This window comes from Monodon monoceros, unplaced genomic scaffold (genome assembly GCF_005190385.1).
Source record: "Monodon monoceros isolate NGI ecotype Baffin Bay Population unplaced genomic scaffold, NGI_Narwhal_1 Super_Scaffold_12, whole genome shotgun sequence".
NCBI lineage: Eukaryota > Metazoa > Chordata > Mammalia > Artiodactyla > Monodontidae > Monodon > Monodon monoceros.
Window position 1 is genome coordinate 163,139,268 of NW_021703768.1, and position 23,959 is coordinate 163,163,226.

At 55.5% G+C, this 23,959-nt stretch overlaps 2 protein-coding genes across 9 annotated transcripts in view; one reads left to right on the forward strand and one right to left on the reverse strand.

Annotated features, from left to right (window-relative positions):
- Positions 1-18,924, forward strand: part of CARM1 (coactivator associated arginine methyltransferase 1) — a 40,488-nt gene extending 21,564 nt beyond the window's left edge. Inside the window, exons 5-18 of the mRNA XM_029216872.1 lie at positions 2,115-2,240; positions 4,565-4,671; positions 5,620-5,724; positions 7,568-7,678; positions 8,760-8,937; positions 11,097-11,187; positions 11,369-11,450; positions 15,605-15,690; positions 15,890-15,979; positions 16,423-16,560; positions 16,651-16,740; positions 16,837-16,949; positions 17,103-17,180; positions 17,649-18,924. Of these exons, the coding sequence (XP_029072705.1) occupies positions 2,115-2,240; positions 4,565-4,671; positions 5,620-5,724; positions 7,568-7,678; positions 8,760-8,937; positions 11,097-11,187; positions 11,369-11,450; positions 15,605-15,690; positions 15,890-15,979; positions 16,423-16,560; positions 16,651-16,740; positions 16,837-16,949; positions 17,103-17,180; positions 17,649-17,791 (1,538 nt within the window). The 3' untranslated portion in view covers positions 17,792-18,924. The remainder of the gene's footprint in view (positions 1-2,114; positions 2,241-4,564; positions 4,672-5,619; positions 5,725-7,567; positions 7,679-8,759; positions 8,938-11,096; positions 11,188-11,368; positions 11,451-15,604; positions 15,691-15,889; positions 15,980-16,422; positions 16,561-16,650; positions 16,741-16,836; positions 16,950-17,102; positions 17,181-17,648) is intronic.
- Positions 18,294-23,875, reverse strand: YIPF2 (Yip1 domain family member 2). 8 transcript variants are annotated; one of them, XM_029215676.1, is made up of 9 exons: positions 23,574-23,836; positions 22,655-22,809; positions 22,486-22,566; positions 21,469-21,556; positions 20,087-20,203; positions 19,839-20,005; positions 19,579-19,761; positions 19,358-19,489; positions 18,294-19,261 (listed from the first exon to the last, which is right to left on the reverse strand). In XM_029215676.1, the coding sequence occupies exons 1-8, from the start codon at positions 23,602-23,604 to the stop codon at positions 19,376-19,378; spliced, it is 936 nt and encodes a 311-aa protein (XP_029071509.1). In that variant the 5' UTR covers positions 23,605-23,836; the 3' UTR covers positions 18,294-19,261; positions 19,358-19,375. The 8 variants fall into 8 exon arrangements, with proteins under 8 accessions (XP_029071509.1, XP_029071508.1, XP_029071505.1 ...); XM_029215675.1 differs by having other exon boundaries at positions 19,067-19,278; positions 19,839-20,203; XM_029215670.1 differs by having other exon boundaries at positions 19,128-19,261; positions 19,579-20,203; positions 23,574-23,634; positions 23,790-23,875.
- Positions 23,876-23,959: the final 84 nt, after the last annotated feature.

Genomic DNA, 23,959 nt, shown 5'->3' on the forward strand with positions numbered 1-23,959 from the left:
CACCACCAGGGAAGCCCCCGTTTCGCTTTTTTGATACTGTCCTTTGATGCAGAAAGTTTATTTAAAATTTTTTTTTTTTTTTTTGGCCATGCTGCATGGCTCTCAGGATCTTAGTTCCCCAACCAGGGAGCGAACCTAGGCCACTGGCAGTGAAAGCACCGAGTCCTAACCACTGGACCGCCAGGGAATTCCCCAAAAAGTTTATAATTTTGATGAAGTCCAGTTTATGTAGTTTTTCTTTTGATACTCTTGCTTTTGGTGTCATATCTAGGAATCCATTGCCAAATCCAAGGTCTCAGAGATTTACCCCTCTGTTTTCTCCTAGGAGTTTTATAGTTTTCACTCTTATGTTTAGGTCATTGATTAATTTGAGTCAGGTTTTATATATGGTGTGAGGGTAGGAGTCCAGCTTCATTCTCTTGTACAGGGAGACCCAGCTGTCCCAGCACCATTTGTTGAAGAGACTATTTTCTGCCCCTTGAATGTTCTCAGGACCCTTGTTAAAAATCAGTGGGCTATACGGGACTTCCCTGGCGGTCCAATGGTTAAGAATCTGTGCTTCCAAGGCAGGGGGCATGGGTTCGATCCCTGGTCGGGGAACGAAAATCCCACATGCCGTGGAGCGGCTGGGCCCGTGAGCCATGGCCCACATGAGGCATGGCCAAAAAATAAAAAACAAACAAACAAAAAAATCAATTGACTATAAACATAGGGTTTATTCTGGACTCTAATTCTATTGATGTATATGTCTCTCCATTTGCCAATACTATTCTGTTTTGATTACCATACCTTCGTAGTGCGTTTTGAAATCGGGGAGTGTGAGTCTTCCAGCTTTGGTTTTTTTTTTCAAGATTGTTTTGGCTGTTACGAGGGTGATTGGGAACACTTTGCACATTTGTACTCATGCTTCTCTCTATAAATATATTTTGTCGTTGTTGTTCTGCAGAATAATGCTCCTGTCACATCCAGATCATTTGAAGTTATGGCTCCTGCAGTCCACATATTTCCCCACTTGGCCTTTGTAGCTGTTGAACGGTGTTCATTAGGCTGCAGTCCAGGACCACACCTGGCATTTGATGGTCACGTCTCTTTAGCCTCCTTCACTCTGGAATACTTCCCAGCAATTTTTGCCTTTCCTGACTTTGGCCGTTTTGAGGCAACCAGGGAGGTTGTCTTGCAGACTGCCCTGTGATCTGGCACTGTCTGTTGTCCCCTCGTGATGGGACCAGGGTGTCTGTTCCGCTGCCCCACGTCAGGGCTACAGCTTCGGGTCGGTTTGTCTCCTGGTCATGCTGTGTCTCACGGTTCGGCTGAGGTGGGGTGCCCCATGCTTGTTGAGTGAATGACTAGTAACAGTAGTAGTGGCGGGTGCGGGGATGCAGTGCTTCCTGTATGCGTGTGTTGGGCCTGACCCCTGCCCCACCGTTGGTCCCGCTTGACAGATGAGAAAACTGAGGACTCAAACCTGCCCTGGTGACACACTAAGTGGAGTAGGTGGGGCGTGAACACAGGCCATCTGGGTCCTGTGGCCACACTCACAATACATGCAAGAAGGAAGGGGCTCAGCGGGAGGAAGCAGAGGCGCCACTGGCATTTCTTTCTTGACCCCCGCCCACCCCTGCTCAGCTCTGAAGGCCGACGACGCCCCCGTGTGACACGGAGGGGCTGGTGGCTGAAGGCCTGACTCCCTCAGCTGGGCCTGGGCTGCCCGCTGGGTTCCTGTGACCCTCTGAACCTGCCAGGCTTGGCCTTCTCTCCCCTGTGTCTTCCCACCTCAGTGCCCAGGAGCGACATGGGGCTGGCACCAGCAGGTGCTCCGTGAGGGAACGTGCCCCCTGGGCCCCCCAGTGCCTTGCAACTCCCCGTCCCCTCACCTCAGCCCCGGTTGCCCTGTGGACACCTGTCCTCTCCTGCTGGACAGACTGCATCCTGTGTCCCCGCTGGGGATGCTGATCAGCCACCGCCTCGTCCTCAGCGTAGGCTGGGCAGGCAGGGCACATGGCAGCGCTTGTGGGGCGGGTGTTGTGGCACCCTGGAAGAATCTGGGGTGCCGTGGGGGGGGGGAAGGTGGCCCCGGCACCTGGCGGCTCACGCCCGCCTCCCTCCTCTCGCAGATGAAGACGTCTGTGTGTTCAAGTGCTCGGTGTCCCGGGAGACGGAGTGCAGCCGTGTGGGCAAGCAGTCCTTCATCATCACCCTGGGCTGCAACAGCGTCCTCATCCAGTTCGCCACGCCCAGCGGTACGTCTCCCTTCTGTCCCAGCAGCACACGGAGTGCCCAGAGCCAGGGGGCTTAGGCTCTCAGCCGTGGCGGGCGGGGGGCCTGGAGCCCGGGTAAAGCCCATTCATCTGACCCAGCGAATGCCCCACCAACATCAGAAATATTCCCAAGTAGAAATATGTCCACGGTAAGAGTACGTGCTCGCTGCCTGGACTCTGCCCCAGGCTTTGCCGGCTCCTTTGGGTCCTTCTGGGCTCTGCTTATATGTCCCCTCCTCTGAGAGGCCTGTCCTGACCTGCCCACACCCCAGGCCTCTTGGAGGAGCCGGTCACACGGGGGTCAGGGGCCCAGCCCTCCCGCAGCAGTGGATGGGGTGAGACAAGGTCCTGAGGTTGGCAGAAGCTTTGTTCCGAGCGCAGAGGAGACTCTGGAGGGTTCTAAGTAGACCCATCTGGGGGACACACGAGCAGGGCTTGCGGAGCCCCAGGCGAGTGCTGCTGGTGGCTCTGGGTGGGGGTCAGCAGTGGAGGTGGTGAGCCGCCCTGGGCTGGAGACCCCTCGAAGGGTCCAGCAACCAGGCTTGGTCCCTGCAGAGCCGAAGTCAGTGGGCCTGGTGGTCGGCGCAGGGGCTGGGGCAGGAGAGCCCAGGATGGAGAGGCCGCCCGCCCACGGCTGCCCCCAGCTTCCCCAGAGCCCTCTTACTTGTCTCAGTGCCCCCGATGGAGAGAGGAGGCTCCCCCAGCCCAGACCCTCAGGACTACCCGCCCTCAGGTGGCCTGGCTTCAGAGCTGAGAGAAGGCCGGGCTGGGAGAAAGCAGCCAGGTGGCTAACCACCTGCTGCCAGAAGCCCCACATTCCATTTCCTTCCTTATCCAAAATCAATCCCAATTCAATGTTTAAAAAAATAAGTTACAGAAACAGGGTTGTCATTAAGAGTTGATGACAAACCAGGGTTGTCATTAAGAGTTGATGTTTTAGATCCGCCTAGTCTTTTTCTGCTTCACGGATAGTTATATTCTGATTTTTTTCCTTTCAATCCTATCAGTTTCTTAAACCATGGTCAAGTATACATAGCAACAATTCTACCATGTTAATAACCCTTTTTGAGTGTCCATTTCAGTGGTATTAAGTATATTCATTGTGCAACCATTGTGCACATTGTGCAACCATCACCACCATCCAGCTCCAGAACTGTTTTATCTTCCCAAACTGTATATTTTTAAGATATTGTCTTTTAGGTGTTTTTGTTTTTTTTTTAATTTATTTTTGGCTGCATTGGGTCTTCATTGCTTCACGTGGGCTTTCTCTAGTTGTGGTGAGCAGGGGCTGCTCTTCGTTGAGGTGCGCGGGCTTCTCATTGCGGTGGCTTCTCTTGTTGCAGAGCACGGGCTCTAGGTGTGCGGGCTCAGTAGTTGTGGCGCGAGGGCTCAGTAGTTGTGGCGCGCAGGCTCAGTAGTTGTGGCGCATGGGCTTAGTGGCTCCGCGGCACATGGGATCTTCCCGGATCGGGGATCGAACCTGTGTCCCCTGCGTTGGCAGGCGGATTCTTAACTACTGCGCCACCAGGGAAGTCCTGTCTTTTAGTTAATTGTGTTAAAATACGCCTAACGTAAAATTTGCCATCAACCATTTTCAAGTGTCCAGGTTCCAGAGGTATTAAAGCACATTCACGAGATGCAGCCATCTCCACCATGCATCTCCATCCCCCATTTTCATCTTCCTAAACTGAAACTCTGTTCCCATTAAACACTAACTCCCCCTCCCCCACCCCTCCCCTCCAGCCCCTGGCCCCCACCATCCTATCTGTCTTCATGATTTTGTTTGCTTCTTTTTCTTGATGCAATTTAGTGTTCTGTGTTCATAAACATAGTTCATTTGCCACGTAACACCTGGTCCTGCAGACCCCTGCTGACTGGTCCTGTCATGTGCTTCTCAGTGTCCACTGGGGTCCATCCAGTCCCCTCTGACCGGACACTGGGGTGGTGTCCCTGTGTCCACTTGCCACCCACAGACACTGCGTGAGCTGTGGGTGGACCCATGGGTATCTGCTGTGGTGAGTCCCAGAGACTTGATGCCCGGGTCATCCTTTGAAGGCTTTGGCCAAGCTGCCCTCTGGCGAAGCAGCGCCAGCCGCGTGGAGCACGCTCGCCCCTGACACCTGCCTTCTCCCGTGCCAGTCACCAAGGGCAGGCTTGGCTGCCCTTCTTCTTTTCCTTCAACTTCAACATTTGTGTGTATGTGTGTGTTGGGGAGGCGGTTTCAGATCACTCGTGCTCAAGGTAGAAAAGTCGGGGTGCACGCCTAGACAGAGCCCGCCACCCCTGAGCCGGCTTCCCCCTTCCAGATTTCTGTTCCTTCTATAACATCCTGAAAACCTGCCGGGGCCACACCCTGGAGCGGTCGGTGTTCAGTGAGCGCACGGAGGAGTCCTCTGCTGTGCAGTATTTCCAGGTGGGTACATACTGCCTGGGCCAGGCTGCTGCCCCCGGTGGCCCCCAGAGGCCATGCGGCACAGGGCAGGCCCACCCGGGTTCATGTCCTGGCTCTGCCCCTTACTCGCTGAGTAACCTTGGGCAGGTTTCCTCCGCTTGCTGGGCCTCAGTTTCCTCATCTGTGAAACAGAGATGCCAGTGCCTGCCTACGAGGGTTGCTGGAAAGATTTGAGTGCAGGTGAAGCTCAGGTCCACAGGCATTTTGAGTAATGATAGCATAGTTACAATGTCCTGAACACGTAGGGCATGCCAGCCACTGGCCCCAGCGCTTTGACACGTACGGAAGTACTTGAACCCTCCCAGCAACTCTAGGAGGTAAGTACTATTGTTGTCCCCATTTTACAGATGAGAAAACTGAGGCTCAGAGAGGTTAAGTGACTTGCTCCAAGTCACACAGCTATTATGCAACAGAGCCAAGATGGGAAGCCAGGTCTGCCTGATGCCAAAGCCTGTGCCCCTGCCCAGGTGCCACGCTGCCTCCCGATCGCCTGTTGTCTTACAAAGAGACCCCACAGCACCTCACCTGCCTGGCGCTCTGAGTTCTAGGGTTCTGTTTGATCCACTCCTCCACTTCTTTGGGGCCCCTAAGATGGGGCAGGTGGCCCTTGATCCCAGAACCCTGCGTGTGGCATATCCTGAGTTCTCCTGGGTGGCTTCCAGGACCAGGTATCAACCAACTGTGTCCTTTGGCCACAGCGACGGCGGTGGTGTCCTCCCTGGGGGCTGCCTCTAGCTTCCAGCTCCCTCTACTGGAGCAGGTAGCCGGGGAGTCCAGGCCAGCAGAGGGGGTGTGGCCTCCCCAGGGAGATCTCTGCCCGAAGTGGACCCTCCTCTGTCACAGGGTCGGCCAGGGCCTCGGCCGTCTGTCTGCTGCGTGCCCTGTGCCATTGGCATGTCTCTGTTCCAGTTTTATGGCTACCTGTCCCAGCAGCAGAACATGATGCAGGACTACGTGCGGACAGGCACCTACCAGCGTGCAATCCTGCAGAACCACACGGACTTCAAGGACAAGGTGAGCGGGGCCGGCTGCATCCACCCTGCTGCCTTCCTCCCTCTCCCTCAGGCTCCGTGCCCACCTCACTGGCTCAGTAGCCTCTATTTTTTTTTTCCCCTTTGTTCATTGATTTTATCTTTAATTTTTTCAGATTGCAAAAGCAAAATCTACTTTTTGTAGAAGCCCAGTGTGTATCAGATGGGCGTGAAAGGCCTCTGTCATTTCCCTCCAGAATGACCACTGCCAACAGTAAAGCTCTCTTCTTCCAAAATTTTCCCCCAGCATATATATTTTAGGGTTATAATCTTTTTAAAATACAGATATACAAAATAGGACTGTATTCTACATTCGCTTCCTGCAAAATACTTTTCCCCCACTTAATGTTGTGTCTTGGCATGTACTGTTAAGTTACGTGGATGTAGTGTAATCTCGTCACTTCCCTAAATATATTTAAAATAGATGTAAATCTTTTTACTGTTACCAAGTAGTGAGCAGTTGACCCTTGAACAGCATGGGTTTGAACTGCACTGGTCCACTTATATGCAGACTGTTTTCGATAGATATGAGCAACTGTGCTATACGATCCACAGTTGGTTGAATCTGCGGCTGCAGACCCGTAGATATGGCGGGCCAACTGTATGGTTATACTCGGATTTTCTACTGGGTGGTGGGGTTGGCGTCGTCCCTGACTCCCGCATTGTTCAAGGATCAACTATATACTCGTGATTAAAAAGAGACCAGAGCATATATATTGGGAGGTGAAATTTTATTCTGTTCTCTTCTCGTGGCCTAGAGTTTGATTTTCCCTTTTAACCACATGAAAGCTTGTGGTTTTCTCGACATATCTAGGGGACTCTCCACATGATCCACGTGGATCTATGTCATCCGGCGCCTTGGTGATACACTCCCCCAGCATTGCTGAGAATCCCCTCAGGTGACTGAGCCTCCCGGTCCCAGGGCCTGAGCCCCACAGGCTGGGGAGGAGTCATCCTCGACACAGCGGCCATCCCTATGCCCTGGCGGCTGGCGTGGGCAGCATTGGGGCAGTGTTTGGGGCCCGGGAAGCCAGTGTCCCTTCAGCAAAGCCTCTTCCAGCTCTCCCAGGACGCAGATCCATTTCCTAGTTCATGCAGAGCTCTGAGAGGCACCCGAGGCCCTCCCACCCGACAGCACCAGCCCCTCTGCTGGGCGCTCGCCCTGTGCCCCACCACCACGCCCAGAGCAGGTCTCCTTTAGCGCGTGCGCACCAGAAACGTTTATCCTGATTCCGCTTGTGCGCGGAAGCAGTCAGACGAATCCAGAGTGTGGGACAGTCTACCACACACTAGCCGGGACTCCTCCCAGAGCCTGTGCTCTGGGGCCCAGCAGCCCTGGAGAGGGCACCCGAGTGGGAGCTTTCCCTGGGGCTCTTCCCAGGTTGCGGGGTTGCCCTGTGGGGCCTGGGGTGGGAGGCTGCCCTCCTCCTACTGACCGCGTGGCCCTGGCCAGTCAGCCCTGCGTCTCAGTGGTTCTGCTGCGGGGCTCAGAGGTGTCCTTACCTAGTGAGCACTCATTCCCACGTGCTGCATAGACAGTGCACACCATTCCTTCTTGAATCGGGTCTGAGAGTGTGTACTGGTCTTAACATCCTAGCTGTCCTTAGAAGTCCCACTCTACCACCTTCGGATCCAAACTGCAGGCTCCTGTGGCTCTCAGAAAGCACCCTCGTGGGCAGCTGTCCATGTAGAGGGGAAGCAGGCCGCAGGCCGGAGAGTGTGCTCCGTGGGTGGGTCTGCGGGGAGGGAGCGCCCCCCGACACACACACCTTTACGATCACGTCACTTTACCACTAATTTGTCCTCACTGCCCCCTCCTCCCTCAGATTGTTCTTGACGTCGGCTGCGGCTCTGGGATCCTGTCGTTTTTCGCCGCCCAGGCTGGAGCGAGGAAGATCTACGCGGTGGAAGCCAGCACCATGGCCCAGCACGCCGAGGTCCGTGGCCCTCGGGGTCCCAACCTGTCTCCGTGCCCCAGCTCTGTGCCTGCTGCAGCCTGGGGAAGCCAGCCCTGCTGGGAGCCCCCAGGAGACCTGACCCCTGGGTCCAGGGGAGCCTGGGAATATCATTCTCTACTTTGGTCTCTTGTCCCCGAAACTGAGTGGTTTCAGGGGGAGGGGCTTGCTGGGCCTGAGGTAGTCTCCCTTCCATGAAGGATGGTGGCCCACCGGGTTCAGGGGTGATTTGGGGCCTTCAGGAGCTTGATGGACTGGTGCTTCAGGGGCTGGACTGTGCAGTCACACAGACCAGGGTGGGATCTCGGCCCGGGGCAAGCCGCCCACCTCTCTGAGCCCCACCTGAGAGGTGGATGACAACAGGATTTCATTTTGTCAGTTGATGCTTTTTTGGCACTGAAGCCCTCATTCACAAAGTTTAAAACCTAAAAGCTACAAAGGTAAACAGTGAGGATGCTTCCCTCCCTGACCTCTGGCTCCCAACCACCTAGATCCCCCCCACTGGAGGGAGACAGACGTATGTAGAAGCTCCCCAGAGCCGCTCCATGAGCCCCCATGGGCTTCTCCACCCGCCAGCTCCCACACGAATGTACACGCCACCGTCTTGCACCTGGCTCTGCTCTCTTTACGATACATCTGGGATATGTCTGTGTCATCATGTAAAGAGCTTCCTCACTCTTTCTAGTGGCTGCAGAGCATCTCTGCCTGGACGAACCATTGTGTGTTGAGACACAGGCTGTAATTGACACTGAGGCTGCTTCTCAGTCTGTAGCACAAACGCTGCACCGAATCCCCTGTACACGTGTCCCCTCTCCGTGTGAGGTTACGTCTGTAGGGCAGATTCCTAGCATTGGAATCGCTGGGTCGGAAGGTGTGTCCAGGTTTAGCTTTGGCGGCTGTAGCAAGGCCTACTTGTCCTCGTCCCCAAGGTGACATCAGGAGGCTGCGGAGCTGCAGGAGGGGCGACCCAACAGGGAGGCAGAGGGGAATCTGGTAGCTGAGTGTGGATGGAGGCCCTCCCCCGCGAGGACCCCCGTGACCTCTGTGGCTCACCCGCCCTCAGGTCTTGGTGAAAAGTAACAACCTCACGGACCGCATCGTGGTCATCCCCGGGAAGGTGGAGGAGGTCTCACTCCCCGAGCAGGTGGACATCATCATCTCGGAGCCCATGGGCTACATGCTCTTCAACGAGCGCATGCTCGAGAGCTACCTCCACGCCAAGAAGTACCTGAGGCCTGGGGGTGAGTGTCCCTGCCGGTGGGTGGGCGTTCCCTGGGCCCGAGGCCAGGGGTGCGCACCTGGGGGCCCCTTCAGAGAGCCCCTGGCTGCCGCTTAGTCAGCACGGGTGTGGTTCAGCTCCCCACTGGCCTGAGCTGGCGGCCTGGGGTACAGAGGGCATCTGGGCCTTCACCCCCACTCCCTACCCAGACCTGACCTCAGCTGGCTGGGCCCCAAACGAGGCCACATGTCCACTTGCCCGGTCTGCTCGGTCAGGGTACGGAGGGGCTTCCCTCAGGCTCGCAGAGAGCCACTGGGCTGCCTCTGGCATCTCATGGCCCATGGGGGACAGTGTCTGGCTGGGCTGTGGTCGGAGCAGGACATGTTCTGTGGCCGGCACCTTCTGCGAGGAACTGCCCTGTTGTCTTCATTCCTAGCGTTGTAGACCCTGCCCTCAGCCTGACAGACTCCTGCACTCATCACCATGGGGTGGGGTTTTGTGTGTGTGTGTGTGTGTGTGTGTGTGTGTGTGTGTGAGAGAGAGAGAGAGAGAGAGTGGGATGGGGGTTGTTGTGTGTTGGGGGGCAGCTGATGGCTGTGGTCTCCTGTCTGTGTCACTACCTGCCTGTCTGTGCTCTGGGGTCATTGGGTCACTGTTGACACCTGCTCATCTGTGTCACTGGTGGTCTGGTCTGTGCGTGGCCCTGAACATCTGCCAACGTGTCCGTTTCTCTGCTCAGTTCTGGGCACGTTCTGAGTATTTCTGTACAGGAAAGGGGCTGTGTGTGTGTGTGCGTGTGGTATAAGACGACCCCCGCCAGGGCAGAGCACAGGAGGTCCGTGCACTTGCGGCCCCACGGAGGGCAGGGGAGGAGTTGGTTTGTGGGGAAGGACCTGCCTCAGGCTCCACTCCGAGAGGTGGGAGGTAGGAGGTGGCTGCCATTCCCCACAGCTCTGTCCTGCGATCCAGGTGTGTGGGAAGCCAGGCTGCCCCAAGGCTTGTCCTAGACCTGCTCTCATGCTCTGCCCTGTTGATGGGCCAAGCTAGCCGGGGGGTAGGGTGGGGGGGAATTGGGGGTGGTGGGAGTCGGGGGTGGTGGGGAGCAGCAGCCCCAGCAGGATGTGGGCTCCTCCTCATGGGACGGAAGGACAGACGGGAGTCAGGCTCCAGTGGGCAGCTGCATACTCATCCCACTGGTCAAGCAGCCTGTCCGGGATGAGGCCTGGGGCTAACCTCTTCCCCTTCAGCCTGCGTGAGTGCGGCTTCATTCCATCTCAGGAAGCTCTTTCGGGGGATTGAGGGAACCCTCCCCGCAGCTGCACAGTTTTAGGTGCCTTCAGGGCTGGGGGCGCTTTTCCATGATGCTCCGGGGGGCTGATGGGCTCCTCCTGGGCAGGGGGGCCTGGCTTGTGGCTTCTGGGCCAGTGAGCCCCTCCCTTCCCCACCCCAGTGGCTACAGCTGAAGGAAGGCTTGAGAAGGCAGATCCCCAGCACCTCAGGGACTCTTCCCTGGAATAAGAGGAGGGAGGGAGGCCCACATCTGGAGGCCAGGTGACTTGGGGCCCTAGACTCTAGAAGTAGGCAGGGCCTCCTGAGCCCTGGCTCTCCTTGCCACTGGCTCTGACTCATCTGTCTGTTCCTTGAGTCCCCCTCCCATTTCAGGCCATGCAAGTGGTCCACCCTGCCTGCCAGAGCCTGGGCAGTCCTGCAGTGGGGATTCAGCTGGGGCCCGTGATGCCATAGCCTGGGGCTCACCCTTGCTCTGTCCACAGCACTTTCCTTTGCCTTCCCTGCTGCACGCCCTTCCAAGAGACACGGTCTGGCTGACGGAGCAGGGCCCCTGGAGGCCTGGCCACACCCCAGGCACTGCTTACTTACCCCCGAGGCTCTGGCAGGTGCTTTCCTGTCTCCCAGCCCTTGTAATGGGACTTGAGGCCAGGCCCCCCTGCCTCCCTGGCTAGCTGTACAGGTTTAGTGAGGAGGTGTACGTCAAGTATTCAGTGGCCGCTGGCAGAGTAGGTGCTCAGTATCTCTTCATTGCCTGAGTGCATGAATGAGTGAATGATGAGTGAGAGGCTGGGAAGGCCCAGAGCTGGGGTCCTGGGGCCCTTTGGAGGCTCTGCCAGGTCCTGCTGAATGTCCCACCCTGACGCCAGCACCCCTCCCTGCCCCCACTCCCAGGAAACATGTTCCCCACCATTGGTGATGTCCACCTCGCACCCTTCACGGATGAACAGCTCTACATGGAGCAGTTCACCAAGGCCAACTTCTGGTGAGTGTGCCCCTGGGTGTCCTGCCTTCTCAGGGATGGCCCCACCTTTCTCTTATTCCTTATCCTCAGTAGGACCTAAAAGACTTGGGCTGGATGACGGCCAGCTGGGAGAGAAGGCAGGCTGCCCCAACTGTGTCCTGCTGCTGGTGACCTTGCCATGGGGGGTGGGGGCTTTCTGCAGGTACCAGCCATCCTTCCATGGAGTGGACCTGTCAGCTCTTCGAGGTGCTGCGGTGGACGAGTATTTCCGGCAGCCTGTGGTGGTGAGTGGGGGCACCCAGGGCACTCACTACCACAGTAGCACTGGGCGTGGCCCTTCTCTGGGGTGACAGGAGAGGGGCATGGGCTTTCCTGTAAGGCCTTATGCAAGCTGTGCAGCACTAGGCAGGCCACCGTTGCTATCTGGGCTTCTGCCCCTGCACGGAGCTCTCACACAGGGATGCTGGGAATTAACTAGCAATGCATGTAGAGTGCTTAGCACATAGTAAGCATGCAGTAACGTGTTTACAGTCATTAGACGAATTGATCCTTGGTGAACTGATTTTATTTGATTGATTTTAATTATTGAGATTTTTGAACTGATGTATAGACCCATGGTTCAAAAATCAAAAAAGTATAAAAGTGGAAAGCCTCCCTACGTCCATTTCCAGCCACACAGTTCTTTTTCCTATAGGCAAACAGTTGTTGTGTATTTTTCTAGAAGTCTTATATCTAAATGTGCGTATACAAATATACATATATTTAACCTTTTTTCCTTTCAAAGTATAGCATAATCAACATATTGTTCTGTCTTAGTTTGTCTGTGTTCGGAGGATATACACTGTATGATTTTGGTCCTTTGAAATTTGTTGAGAGCTGCTTTATGCCCAGTATGTGGTCTCTCTTGGTTTATGTTCCCTCTGTACTTGAGAAAAATGTATACCAATCACTTGTTGTGTACATTGTTATATTAATATCAGTTCGGTCACATTTGTTACTCATGTTGGTCAAGTCTTCTCTCTCTCTACTGTTTTTTTTTGGTCTGCTTCTCCTATCTATTACTGATTGTAGCTTTATTTTTCCATTTAGTTCTGATAGTTTTTGCCTTATTTTTTTTGACATTACTGTTATTAGGTGCATTCAGGTTTAGGATTATTTTTATATCTTCCTGTTGGATTGATCCTTTTGTCACTATAACAAGTGTCTTTTCTTACCTCTAGTAGTACTTCTTGCCTTACAGTCTTTTTTTTTTTTAGTTTATTTATTTATTTATGGCTGCGTTGGGTCTTTGTTGCTGTGTGCGGGCTTTCTCTAGTTGCAGCGAGCAGGGGCTACTCTTCGTTGCGGTGCGCGGGCTTCTCATTGCGGTGGCTTCTCTTGTTGCAGAGCACGGGCTCTAGAGCGCACGGGCTCAGTAGTTGTGGCGCACGGGCTTAGTTGCTCTGCGGCGTGTGGGATCTTTCCGGCCCAGGGCTCGAACCCGTGTTTGCTGTGCTGGCAGGCAGATTCTTAACCACTGTACCACCACGGAAGTCCTTACAGTCTATTTTTTTCTGACAGTAGTTTAGCTACTCAGGCTTTCTTTGGTTAATCTTTATAGGATACATACTTTTCATCCTTCTTCTTTCAGCCTTTTTATAACCTATTACTTAAGGTTTACCTCATGTAAATATCATATATTTGGGTTTTGTTTTTTAACCAGATTGACAGGTTTTTGTCTTTTAATTAGAATATTTAGACCATTTATATTTAATGTGATTACAGGTCTTTATGGCTATAAATCTATCATTTTACTATTTTTCTATTTATCCTGTTGTTTCTTTTTAACTCTTTTCTTGCTTTCTTTTGTTTTAATAAGGTATATATTATTTATCCCCCTCTTGATTGTCTTTCACTAGTTTTGGGAGACTCTAGGGCAGCATCTCTCTCTTTTTTTAAAAAATTAATTTAATTAATTAGTTTATTTTTGGCTGCGTTGGATCTTTGTTGCTGCGTGCAGGCTTTCTGTAGTTGCAGTGAGCGGGGGCTACTCTTCATTGCGGTGTGCTGGCTTCTCTCGTTGCAGACCACGGACTCTAGGTGCACAGGGTTTCAGCAGTTGTGGCTCGCGGGCTCAGTAGTTGTAGCGCATGGGCTTAGTTGCTCCGTGGCATGTGGGATCTTCCCAGACCAGGGCTCGAACCCATGTCCCCTGCATTGGCAGGAGGACTCTTAACCGCTGCGCCACCAGGGAAGCCCAGCATCTCTTTAAACACTACCTCTGTCCCATCCTCTTTCTTCTTTTGGAACTCTGATTATGTATACATTAGACCTTTTCACCATTTCTCAGATGATTCGTATACTCTTTTCTATACTTATACTTTTCTATCCCAATTGCATAATTTTCATGTTTTCTCCTTATCCATCTCCCAGTTCCAATCCTCTCATCACTATGTCTAATCTGAATTTTTTTTGTTGTTTTTGGAAAAAAAAATTTTTTGTGTGATGTGAACTTTTAGGATTTACTCTCCTAACAACTTGCATGTATAACGTACAGCAGAGGTAATTATATTTATCATGGTGTACATTCCATCCCTAGTACTTATAACTAGAAGTTTGTAGTTCCTTTTGACTGCCCATCCAACTCCTCCTCCCCCCTGGTTTTCTAAAATTTCAGTTCTAGAGTTTCATTTTGCTTATTTTTTTTATTATTTCAGTTCTCTGTGAAATTTGTTCACCTTTTTTCCTTAAACATGTTAATTCTAAGTCTCTGATCACTTTTAGTATCTGGATAGGTGGTAAGTGTATTTCTGTTTTTTCTTCTCCTGGTTTTTGGTACTTTGGTTCTGTCTCTTGGTATGCCTGGTCATTGAATGCCAGAATGAAAAATTATAGAGGCTCTGGATGATGTTTTTATTTCCAAGGATTCGTTTTTGTTCAGGCAAGAAGCCATAATGACAGATTACCTTGGTCCTATGAGGCATTTAAGACATTTGGAGGTTGCTTTTCAGACTCTGCTTAACTGGCATATCGCCCGGTTTCCCTGTAAGGCAGCAGTTCTCAGACATTTTCGTCTCAGGACCCTTTTACATTCTCAAAAATGTAGGATCCCAAAGAAGTTTTGTGTGCATTGTATTGATTGATGTACCGTCAATATCTATTGACATTAAAAACCCAAGAAATTTAAAAATACACATTAGTTAATTTAAGGATAACAATAAAAACCCATTACGTGTTAACATAAATAGCATTTTTAAAAAGAAAACTATATTGCAAAACTTTCCAGCAAGAATTAGCGACATTTTAAATTTGCAAATCTTTTTAATGGCTGGCTTAGCAGAAGACAGTTGGATTCTGCTTCTGCATTCAATCTGTTGTGGTATCACAGGTGAGTGAATGAATGAAAAGGGCAGAAAACAGTGTTATATCATGAAAATAGTTTTGACCTTGAGGGTGCTCTGAAAGGGACCACATTTTGAGAACCGCTGCTTTAGGGCATAGTCTTCATGGTCTTGGTGAGCCTGGTGGTTCACAGGGCCCCTTGTTCCATACTCCGAGCACCAACATGGTGCTGAACCTTTCATTAGCTTTTTAATCTCATAGAAGTAGCTTTCTGCTTGATTTCCCTACCCCCATCCCACATGTAGCTCAGGAATTGGCAAATGCCACGAAGTGAAATCACGCGCAGACTGTCCACCTCAAATTTCCACATTTCCGTTTTCTTTAGCATCTTGGCCCCTTGAGTGCTAGCTGCCTTGGTAATCCCGAACCCCCATTTTGCTTTCCCCACCCAGGGAGGCTGCTGAAAGGCCCCGTCCCAAGGGGAAAGGCACAGGCCGAAAAGCATCTCTCCTCTCTCTAGGATCTTGGCCCCAAAGCTGTGGCTGCTGTGGTCGCTCTCCAGTGATTTCAGACAACTGGGGTTTTTTTCCTTTGTTTTTCATTCAGTTCGTATAGTTCTTGGCAGCAGTGTTAGTCTGATAAGAAATCTCCGTCATGGCTGGGAGTGGACGTCAGTGCACAGTTCTCTAACTTTTTTTTTTTTTGTGAACTTGTTTAACAGTTTACCTTAGAGATCTTTCCCCATCATAAACAGCCTCTTCATTCTTTTTCATGTACATAATCTTTTATTGTTGGGCCATTACTTGTTTCATTAGATGGTTTCCAGCGTGTCGCTGCTATAGGCAATCTGTAACTCCATGTGTAAGTTTGTACATGTGCACATAGATCTGTAGGTTAAAATCCCAGAAGTGGAACTGCCAAGTCTTTAATGCAGATGAATGGTTGTCATTTTGCGAGCTGTCACCTAATTTCCCTCCATTGTGTTGTACCAATTCCCCCTCCCCCCAGCATGTCTGAGAAGGGCAAACTGGTTTTAGCTGAGTGGCCTAGACGCCGTGGCCAGACTCAGGACTTCACCCCGTGCCTGAAGTCAGGTCACACCTCTGATCTCTCCCAGGACACATTTGACATCCGGATCCTGATGGCCAAGTCTGTCAAGTACACGGTGAACTTCTTAGAAGCCAAAGAAGGAGATTTGCACAGGTACTGGCACCCATGCCCCGTCCTCCTGGGTCTGGCTCCTGCTGGAGGTCAAGGCCACAGCCGGCTCCCTCAGGCAGAATTCTCCTCCCCAGGGCAGGCGGGCAGGGCCCTCGAGACTCAACACCCGAGTACCCCTCTTCTCTCCTGGCAGCCCCTGTTCAGCTAGCTTCCCCAGCAATCACTGCCCTTTGCCTTTCAGGATAGAAATCCCATTCAAATTCCACATGCTGCATTCCGGGCTGGTTCACGGTCTGGCCTTCTGGTTTGATGTCGCTTTCATTGGCTCCATGTGAGTGTAACAGGGCAGAGCAGGTGGCCCCTGCCCCTGGCCCCAGGGACTTGCCTGCAGTTGGGAAGCCCAGGCCTGGCTGGCTCAGATGATGAACTGGGGGCTGCGAGGGCAGGACCCGACTCCTCTGGGTTCCACTGTTTCTTCCAAAGGCAGCAGGCGCTGGCCTTCAAGCAGTAGGCTGTTGTGGCGGGGTGGGTGTCTACCCTGTTCTGAGTGACTGTTCTTCACGGGACCTGACTGTGTCTCTTGGCATGTATGTCAGGGTGAGTGGGTGCCCCATAGCTGTGGGGCTGTGTTAACTTCCTGGACAGCCAACCTGTCTCGGCTCCAGGGCCCCAGGGGACCCCTGGGTGGCGGGGCACAGATGCCTGGGGAGAGCTCAGGGTGCACAAGGTGGGGGCTGCAGCCCGGGCAAATGCATGCCTCTTCCTGCTTGGCAGAATGACCGTGTGGCTGTCCACGGCCCCGACGGAGCCCCTGACCCACTGGTACCAGGTCCGGTGCCTGTTCCAGTCACCACTGTTCGCCAAGGCCGGGGACACGCTCTCAGGGACATGTCTGCTTATTGCCAACAAAAGGTGTGAGCTGCTGGCTGGGGCTGGGGGAGGCAGGGCTCCAGTCCATCCATGCAGCCGGCTCATGGCCGGCCCCTCCTGCCTTCTCTACAGACAGAGCTACGACATCAGTATTGTGGCCCAGGTAGACCAGACAGGCTCCAAATCCAGTAATCTCCTGGATCTGAAAAACCCCTTCTTCAGGTAGGATGGGCCCTTGGCCTGCACGCGGTGGGAGGGGGCGTGCCCCTCCTCGCCTGCAGCCCCTCAGACCTGTCGACCGGTCCGTCTCTGCCACAGATACACAGGCACGACGCCCTCCCCGCCGCCTGGCTCCCACTACACGTCCCCTTCGGAGAACATGTGGAACACCGGCAGCACCTACAACCTCAGCAGCGGGATGGCCGTGGCTGGTGAGCAGGCCCGCGTGTGGGTGGGGCAGGTGCCAGTGTCACTTCCTGGACACACCTGCCGGTGCTTCCTGAGTAAACGCTGGCAGTTCTGGCCCCTCGAATCCCTGCCCAGGACACTGTCCCCCGCCCCTGACATGTCGCTCCCCGGCACAGGGATGCCGACCGCCTACGACCTGAGCAGTGTTATCGCCGGCGGCTCCAGCGTGGGGCACAACAACCTGATTCCTTTAGGTGAGCGCACGGGGGGTGGGCGCGCTGGGGCGAGCTCAGGCCTTCGGCCTCACCCCCTTTTCTTCTTCCCGGGGGCTGAGGTCCCCCGCGCCGTTCCTCTCTGCCTCGCTCTGCCAGCACCGCGCCCACTCTCCCCACATCTGAGTGTGAGCACCCACTACGCTGGGCACGTGGGCCGGGCGGGCTGGGGGCGGTGACGCCATCTCCTTTCCTTCCTTCCTTCCTCTTGCTGCGCAGCCAACACGGGGATTGTCAATCACACCCACTCCCGGATGGGCTCCATAATGAGCACGGGGATTGTCCAAGGTAACGGTGGGCGGGGGGAGCAGGGTCCCGCGGGTGTGAGGGTGCCCACCGCCGGGCGCCCGCCTGCCCTCTCGCCTGCGCTCTCTCTCTCTGAGTCTGCCGTGGGTCTGGGCGGGCGAGGGGGCAGAGCTGGCTCCTCAGTGCCCACACCCCGCCCCACAGGGTCCTCCGGCGCCCAGGGCAGCAGCAGCGGCAGCTCCAGCGCCCACTACGCGGTCAACAGCCAGTTCACCATGGGCGGCCCCGCCATCTCGATGGCCTCGCCCATGTCCATCCCAACCAACACCATGCACTACGGGAGCTAGGGCCCTCCGGCGTGGAATGGACTGACAGCACCAGGAAACCAAATGAAGACCCTGCCCACCCCCCCTCCACCCGGGTGGCTCTCACCCTTGTACCGGAGAAGCCCAAACACCCGCTCACAGCCCTCTTTGCTATGGGAACTTGAACACTTTTTTACACGATGTTGCCGCCGCCCCCAGCCCGCTGCCCGCCCACATCTTGGCCCTGAGCGCGTGTCGCTGCCATATTTTACACACGATCGTGTCGTGGGAGCCCTGTTACCCGCTCCTGCCCTCTCCACCCTGACCTGGGTTTGAAATCTTCTGTAACAGGTGTGTCCGGGCCTGACAGCTGCAGGCCTGGCAGGGAGGGAGGGGAGCAGCTGCCGCCCGCGCCCCCCCTACCCCCCGCCATCCCCCGGCCCCTCAGGCCTGCCCCCTGCCTGTCTCCAGTGGGAAGGCAGTCCTGGCCAGGCGGGGCCTCCCCTTCAACTACCAGGCCTTGGTCACAATGGGCGTGACATGCTGCTTTTTTTAATTTTATTTTTTTACGAAAAGAACCAGTGTCAATCCACAGACCCTCCGAGACATCAGGCCGGCCGGGCCGAGCCAGCAGCCCCTCTCCCCGACTCAGAGGCTCAGTGGCGAGGGGCAGCCCTGCCGAGTCTTCAGGATGGGGCGGGGCCGGGCCTCTGGAGCCCCTCGGCCCCCTCCCACCAAAGGGTTCACCTCACACTTGAATGTACAACCCACCCGGCTGTCGGGAAGGCCCTCCGTCCTCGGCCCCTGCCACTTGCTGCTGTCCTGTCCCTGAGCCCCTGCAGGTCCCACACCCACACCAAGAGCTAGAACAGGTGGCCTCGTGGGCCCTGGGGGGAAGGGTCACTGTCAGCCGCTTGAGCAGACACAGAAACCTCAAGGGTCTGTCGTGGAAGGCATCCTTTTTCCTTGTAGCTAACGTTAGGCCTGTGTATCCCCTTCAGTATTTGTAGATGCTCCAGTCCCTACTACTATGATGGCATTTTGGTCCCTCCCCAGCCTGGGAAGGGGCCTTGCAGGGACCTCCAAAAAAAAAGAAAAGAAAAAAAAACTAATAAACAAGGAAATGTATGTTTCAGCACAGGCAATTTTCTTCTACTTCTGCTCCCCGTTTCTAACACCCCCAAACTCGGATGTGGTGGAGCTCAGGCTAGGCCCAAGGCCCACTAACTGGGCCCCCCAGGAAGAGCAGGCACAGCCGAGGCTGGGGTGGCCCCCTGTGCTGCCCGCCCATCCTGGCAGGTGGCCTGTGGGGCAATGGCTGCCCTGGAAGCTCCCTGCTCTGCCCCTCTCCCGCCTTTATATAAATTCTTTGAATCACCTTTGCATAGAAAATAAAAGTGTTTGCTTTGTAAGAAAAGTCTGGAAAGTAGCAAAATCATCTCGAGGTCTCAGGGGAGCCTTCAGTCACCGTCTGGGGGGCAGGGCAGGCAGAGGCACCCCCTTACGTTGGGCCTGAAAGAGAGAAACTCCTAGGAGTGGCCACATGACTTCTAACCTTGGGATGGGGGCCAGAGACCCCCTCAGCCACAGCTGGAAACAGTTCCTCACCTGCGGGCTCCAGTCTTCCTAGGCTGCTGCGGACCTTGGCGGGGGCGGTGACAATAGTACGGTTGGGGGCTGAGATGTGGCCTGGTGGGGAGGTGCCGCGGGCTCCAGAGGTAGCGGCTGGAAGAAGTAAAACTGAACCAAGAGAGCCCTGGGTCAGCATCAGAGCCAGCAAGCCAAGCCCCCCACCCCAGGCCCGGCCTGTGCCCACCCCAGCCCAGTACCTTACAGCCCGTGGCCAGGAGGGCGTGGAGCAGCACCACCACGGAGAGCAGCAGCACAGCCGCCAACCGGGTGTCCTCACGGACGACGGGCCAGAGGGTGAACACCAGGCCCGCGGCTGACAGGGCCAGGGCCAGGGCCCCGGAGAGCCACTGCAGCCATGGGACAGGGATGAGCCACAGGACCTGGGGACGACACAGGCAGCTGCTACCAGGTTGTCCCCGTGGTGCCCGGGGCCCACCCGTCCCTGAGCCCCACTCACCACAGTGGGGAGGAAGACAAAGAGGGAGTAGCCATAGACGCACACCGTCTCCAGGAAGGTGTAAGGCCCCATGCGCTCCCGGACACCCTTGCGCCACTGCAGGAAGCCCCACAGTGCCAGCGGCACGAGCCACGCGTAGCAGTAGATGGCAGTGCCGGCCACGGTCACTGCGGGCAAGGCAGGTAATCGCCCCTGGGCCATGGCACTGCCCCCCCCCCCCGGTACCAGGCCTTGCCCACTTCGCTTACCTTTGTGGAACTGGGGGCTGTAGTGGATGGAGGGGTCCCTCCTCTGGGCCAGCACCAGGGTCAGATTGCCGGTGACGGCCAAGACGAAGGCCAGTGTGGCACAGATCCAGAAGGGGCCTGCGGGCGGGGCATGCTCAGGGTCCCAGGGTGGGACCTCCCAGGACAGGTGACTTGTCCCATCTTGTCCCAGCCTCTTCCCAAGCTCCGGGCTGCCTCCACCCCCCTCCGCCCCCCCATCGACCCGATTCATCGACCCGGCGTCACACCAGCAACAAACTGGCAGCTGAATCCAGTGCTGGCGCCCAGCACTCATCGATGGCCTTTGACACAGCTGACGCCCTCCTTCTGGAAACACTCTCCATGTGGTTCCCAGGACTTTACGTTTTTGCTTTTGTCTCATCTCACTGGCAGCTCCTCAACCTTTCTGACTCCCTGAGCTCTTTAACAGTGGGGAGCCGGCCCGGGGCCCAGTCTTCAAACCTCTTCTCTGCATTCACACATTCATTCTTGTGTGATCTCGTTCAGCCTCAGGGCCTTATGCCACCTCTGTGCCAACGACCCCCAAATGTCTCAAGTCTGGGCCTCTGCCCTGAACCTGCAGCTCCTATCCAACGTCCCCACTCCACCCCACCACACTCACCCTTTCCCCTCGAGTCGCACGCCTTTCCGCATCAGTAAATAGCAACTCCCGCTTTCTGGTAGTCCAGCCAGAAACTCTGGAGCCTCCTTATCTCCTCTCCTTCCACCCCACATCTGACGTGTTGGCTTCATCTTTGACGTATGCCAGAATCCAGCACCCGGCGCTCTCCACCCCAGGCCAGGCCCGTCATCCCACGCTGGACCTCAGCAGTCGCCTCCTCCCTGGTCTCCCAGCTTCTGCCCTCCCCCACTCCACCCCCGCCCCGGGCCCAGAGCACCGAAGGACACTTAACTAAGATCCCTTCTCACCACAGCATAGGAGGCCTGTGTAATCTGTCCTGTCACCTCTGTGGCCTCCTGGCAGCTCACTCCAGTCCAATGACAGTGCTGCCCTGCAGTGCAGGCCTGTTTCCACCACATCCCACTTCTGTAATGTTCTTCCCCGGGGTCTCCCCACACCCCGCACTGACACCAACCAGGCTCATTCTCTCACCCTCCTCAGAGGGGTCTTCCCTGACCAACCCGTGCGAAATCACAATTCCCATCCTCTAAACCCTGTGCTTCTCTCCCTAGCCCCAACGCCCTCTGCAGCCTCATTTGGCTCTATCTCCCTGAACAGAGTGTAAGTTTCACGCTCCCCATGAGTGATTCTGCTTTGTTCTCAGCTGTATACTGGGGCCTGGCACTCAGTCCACATTTGCCCAATGAATAATCGAATGAACTGAATGCACAACCTCACTCACCATACAGGTCTGGCCGATTCCGCAGATGGTGCCGTACAAAGTTGTGGCCGGGCCGGGGCAGCAGCGAGCCTTTGATCCGGTCCAGGACCTGGGGGGCAAGGCCGGGGCCTAGGATGGAAGCCCGCCTGGGGCTCTTCACCACCCAGGAGGAAAGGGGTCAAGCTCCTCAGGGGCTCCTGTCTTCTTATGGGCTGGAGCCCGCCCCTTCCCCGGGCAGCCCTCACTCAGTATCCCAGTGTCCCACCACTCTGAAGGACGCTTCAGGGCCTGCCATCTTCTTCTTTGCTTCCTCCGCCTCCAGCTTGGCTGCCCCGGACTCCCCTTTTGGCTCTCTCCCCCCACCCCATTAACAGTCGTCAACAAGTCCTAGTCCTGGGCGTTCTCCTTCCCCCATCTCTCCCAACGTGTTCCCTACTCCGCAGCCCTGGTTTATTACCATCTCCCACCCTGGCCTGGGGCCTCCGATCCATGTTCCATGCTACTCAAGCCTCTCCTGCTCTAAACCCTTCCATGACTCCCCAGCACCCTTAGGATAAAACCCAGACTCCTTAACATAGCTCACGAGGCCCTTGGTGATCTGGCTTCTCTCCGCCAGTCCCCCACCTCACTCTCCAGCCTGAGTGACAGGTAGCCTCTGCAGTAGTGTGTGCCTTCTCTCACCTTTGGTCCTCCGCATGTGCCGTTCCCTGTGCCTGGAACATACTTATGCTTCCCTCCACCCTTCCTGGCTAGGTCTACCTTCTCCTCTAAGTCTCAGCAAATTCCTCACCTCCTCCAGTGGGCCCTTCCCTAACCCACCATATCACTTGTGTCCCCCATGTTCCCAAGAGTCCTGGTCACGCCACATCCTTGCAGCACACACAGTCACACCTACCAGCCTGGGTAGGAGCTCTTGTTCTCCCAGGTGCATATTGCCAGCACTTGCCCAGGGCCTGGTGCACAAGAAGTGCTCAGTGACTAGTGGCTGAACCCCAAGCGTGACTCCAAGTCCCATCCCACCAGCTTTCCCGGCCTGACCTGTGAGGTGTCCACGTCAAAGAAGCTCTGATAGTAGCTAAAGGTCCAGAAACCAGGCTGCTGCTTCTCCTCCTGTAGGAGCTGCACAGTGAAGGCTTTCAGCGCTTGGGGGGTGGCAGGGGTGGGTGGTTGGGACAAGGGGCAGGGCACGGGGACTTATGGGACTCACCGCGGTCTTGTCACTCTCCTCCACCTCGTCCTCAGCTCCGTAGCTGCCACCTGAGTCCACGGCCACAGCCACGTGCTGCTGGGGAACCAGCTGATCACCTCTGGGGGTGGCCTCATTTGGGGTCTGGGCCAGCAGATTAGTAGCTTCCTCAAACTCTGTCAAGAAGGCATACGGGACACGGGCATATTTGGGAGTCAAGACAATTTGGTTTCGGGGCTTCCCTGGTGGCGCAGTGGTTAAGAATCGGCCTGACAATGCAGGGAACATGGGTTCGATCCCTGGTATGGGGAGATCCCACATGCCGCGGAGCAACTATGCCTGTGCGCCACAACCACTGAGCCTGCGCTCTAGAGCCCGCGAGCCACAACTACTGAGCCCATACGCCACAACGACTGAAGCCCACGCGCCTAGAGCCCGTGCTCTGCAACAAGAGAAGCCACCGCAATGAGAAGCCTGCGCCCTGCAGCGAAGAGTAGCCCCCGCTCGCCGCAACTAGAGAAAGCCCGCGCACAGCAACGAAGACCCAACCTAGCCATAAATAAATAAATTTATCAAAAACAAACAAAACAATTTGGTTTTGCCCACTGCTCATCTGGGGGCCAACGCTAACCGTAACCACCTGGGTGTTCACCCCCCAATTCAGGGCACGTCTTCCTCAACTCTGGTGAGTGGGAAAGAGGTGTGTCCCCTCCCTTCTAACATGGGCCCGCAATTGAGGGCTGATCCTGGAATGAGGTAGAGGCTCGGGTTTGAGGCCTGAGTTTAGGGCGGGAGCGGGATTCGAGTTAGGGATGGGTTTCATGCCTGGGCCGGGGTTCACAGCTGACTGGGGTTCGGGTTAGATCTGAGTTGGAACCTGGATGGGAGGTTCAGGCCAGCGGAGGGAGCAAGAGTCGGGCCCGGTCGCGGATGCACTCACCGTGGAAGGCTAGCTCGTCTGCCGCTGCCATGGTCGCTCAGGGCCGTCACCGCATCCCGCTCTGAGGACAGAGGCCAATCAGGCCCGCCCCCGACCTCTCTCGGGGCCCCTCCTGGAGGCTAGCCTCAGCCCCGAGCCCGGTCTGGCGGCTAACCGCACCCACCGGGGCGTGAACTCGCCGCTCCTGCCCCACAGGTGCACCCACGGCCCCCTCACCTTCGGCTACCTCAACTGGCGGGGCCCGGGCTCTCTGCGCCTGCGCAACCCGCCTGCCAGCCTCAGACGACCGTACTCCGATCTGACAGGAACATCCGGCATCGGTCCGTATTCTACCCTCTTCCGATGGGAATCCACTTCCGGCAGTGTTGACGCTTGCGCAGAAGAGA

Excerpts from the sequence above, each read along its gene's own strand:
- YIPF2 (XM_029215670.1), bottom strand. The coding sequence starts at position 23,604 with ATGGCAGCGGCAGACGAGCTAGCCTTCCACG. Across the intron at positions 22,567-22,654 it reads AGGAGAGTGACAAGACCGCG|CTCCTACAGGAGGAGAAGCA; the intron begins GTGAGTCCCATA and ends TTCACTGTGCAG. Across the intron at positions 20,204-21,468 it reads GAATCGGCCAGACCTGTATG|GCCCCTTCTGGATCTGTGCC; the intron begins GTGAGTGAGGTT and ends CCCCGCCCGCAG.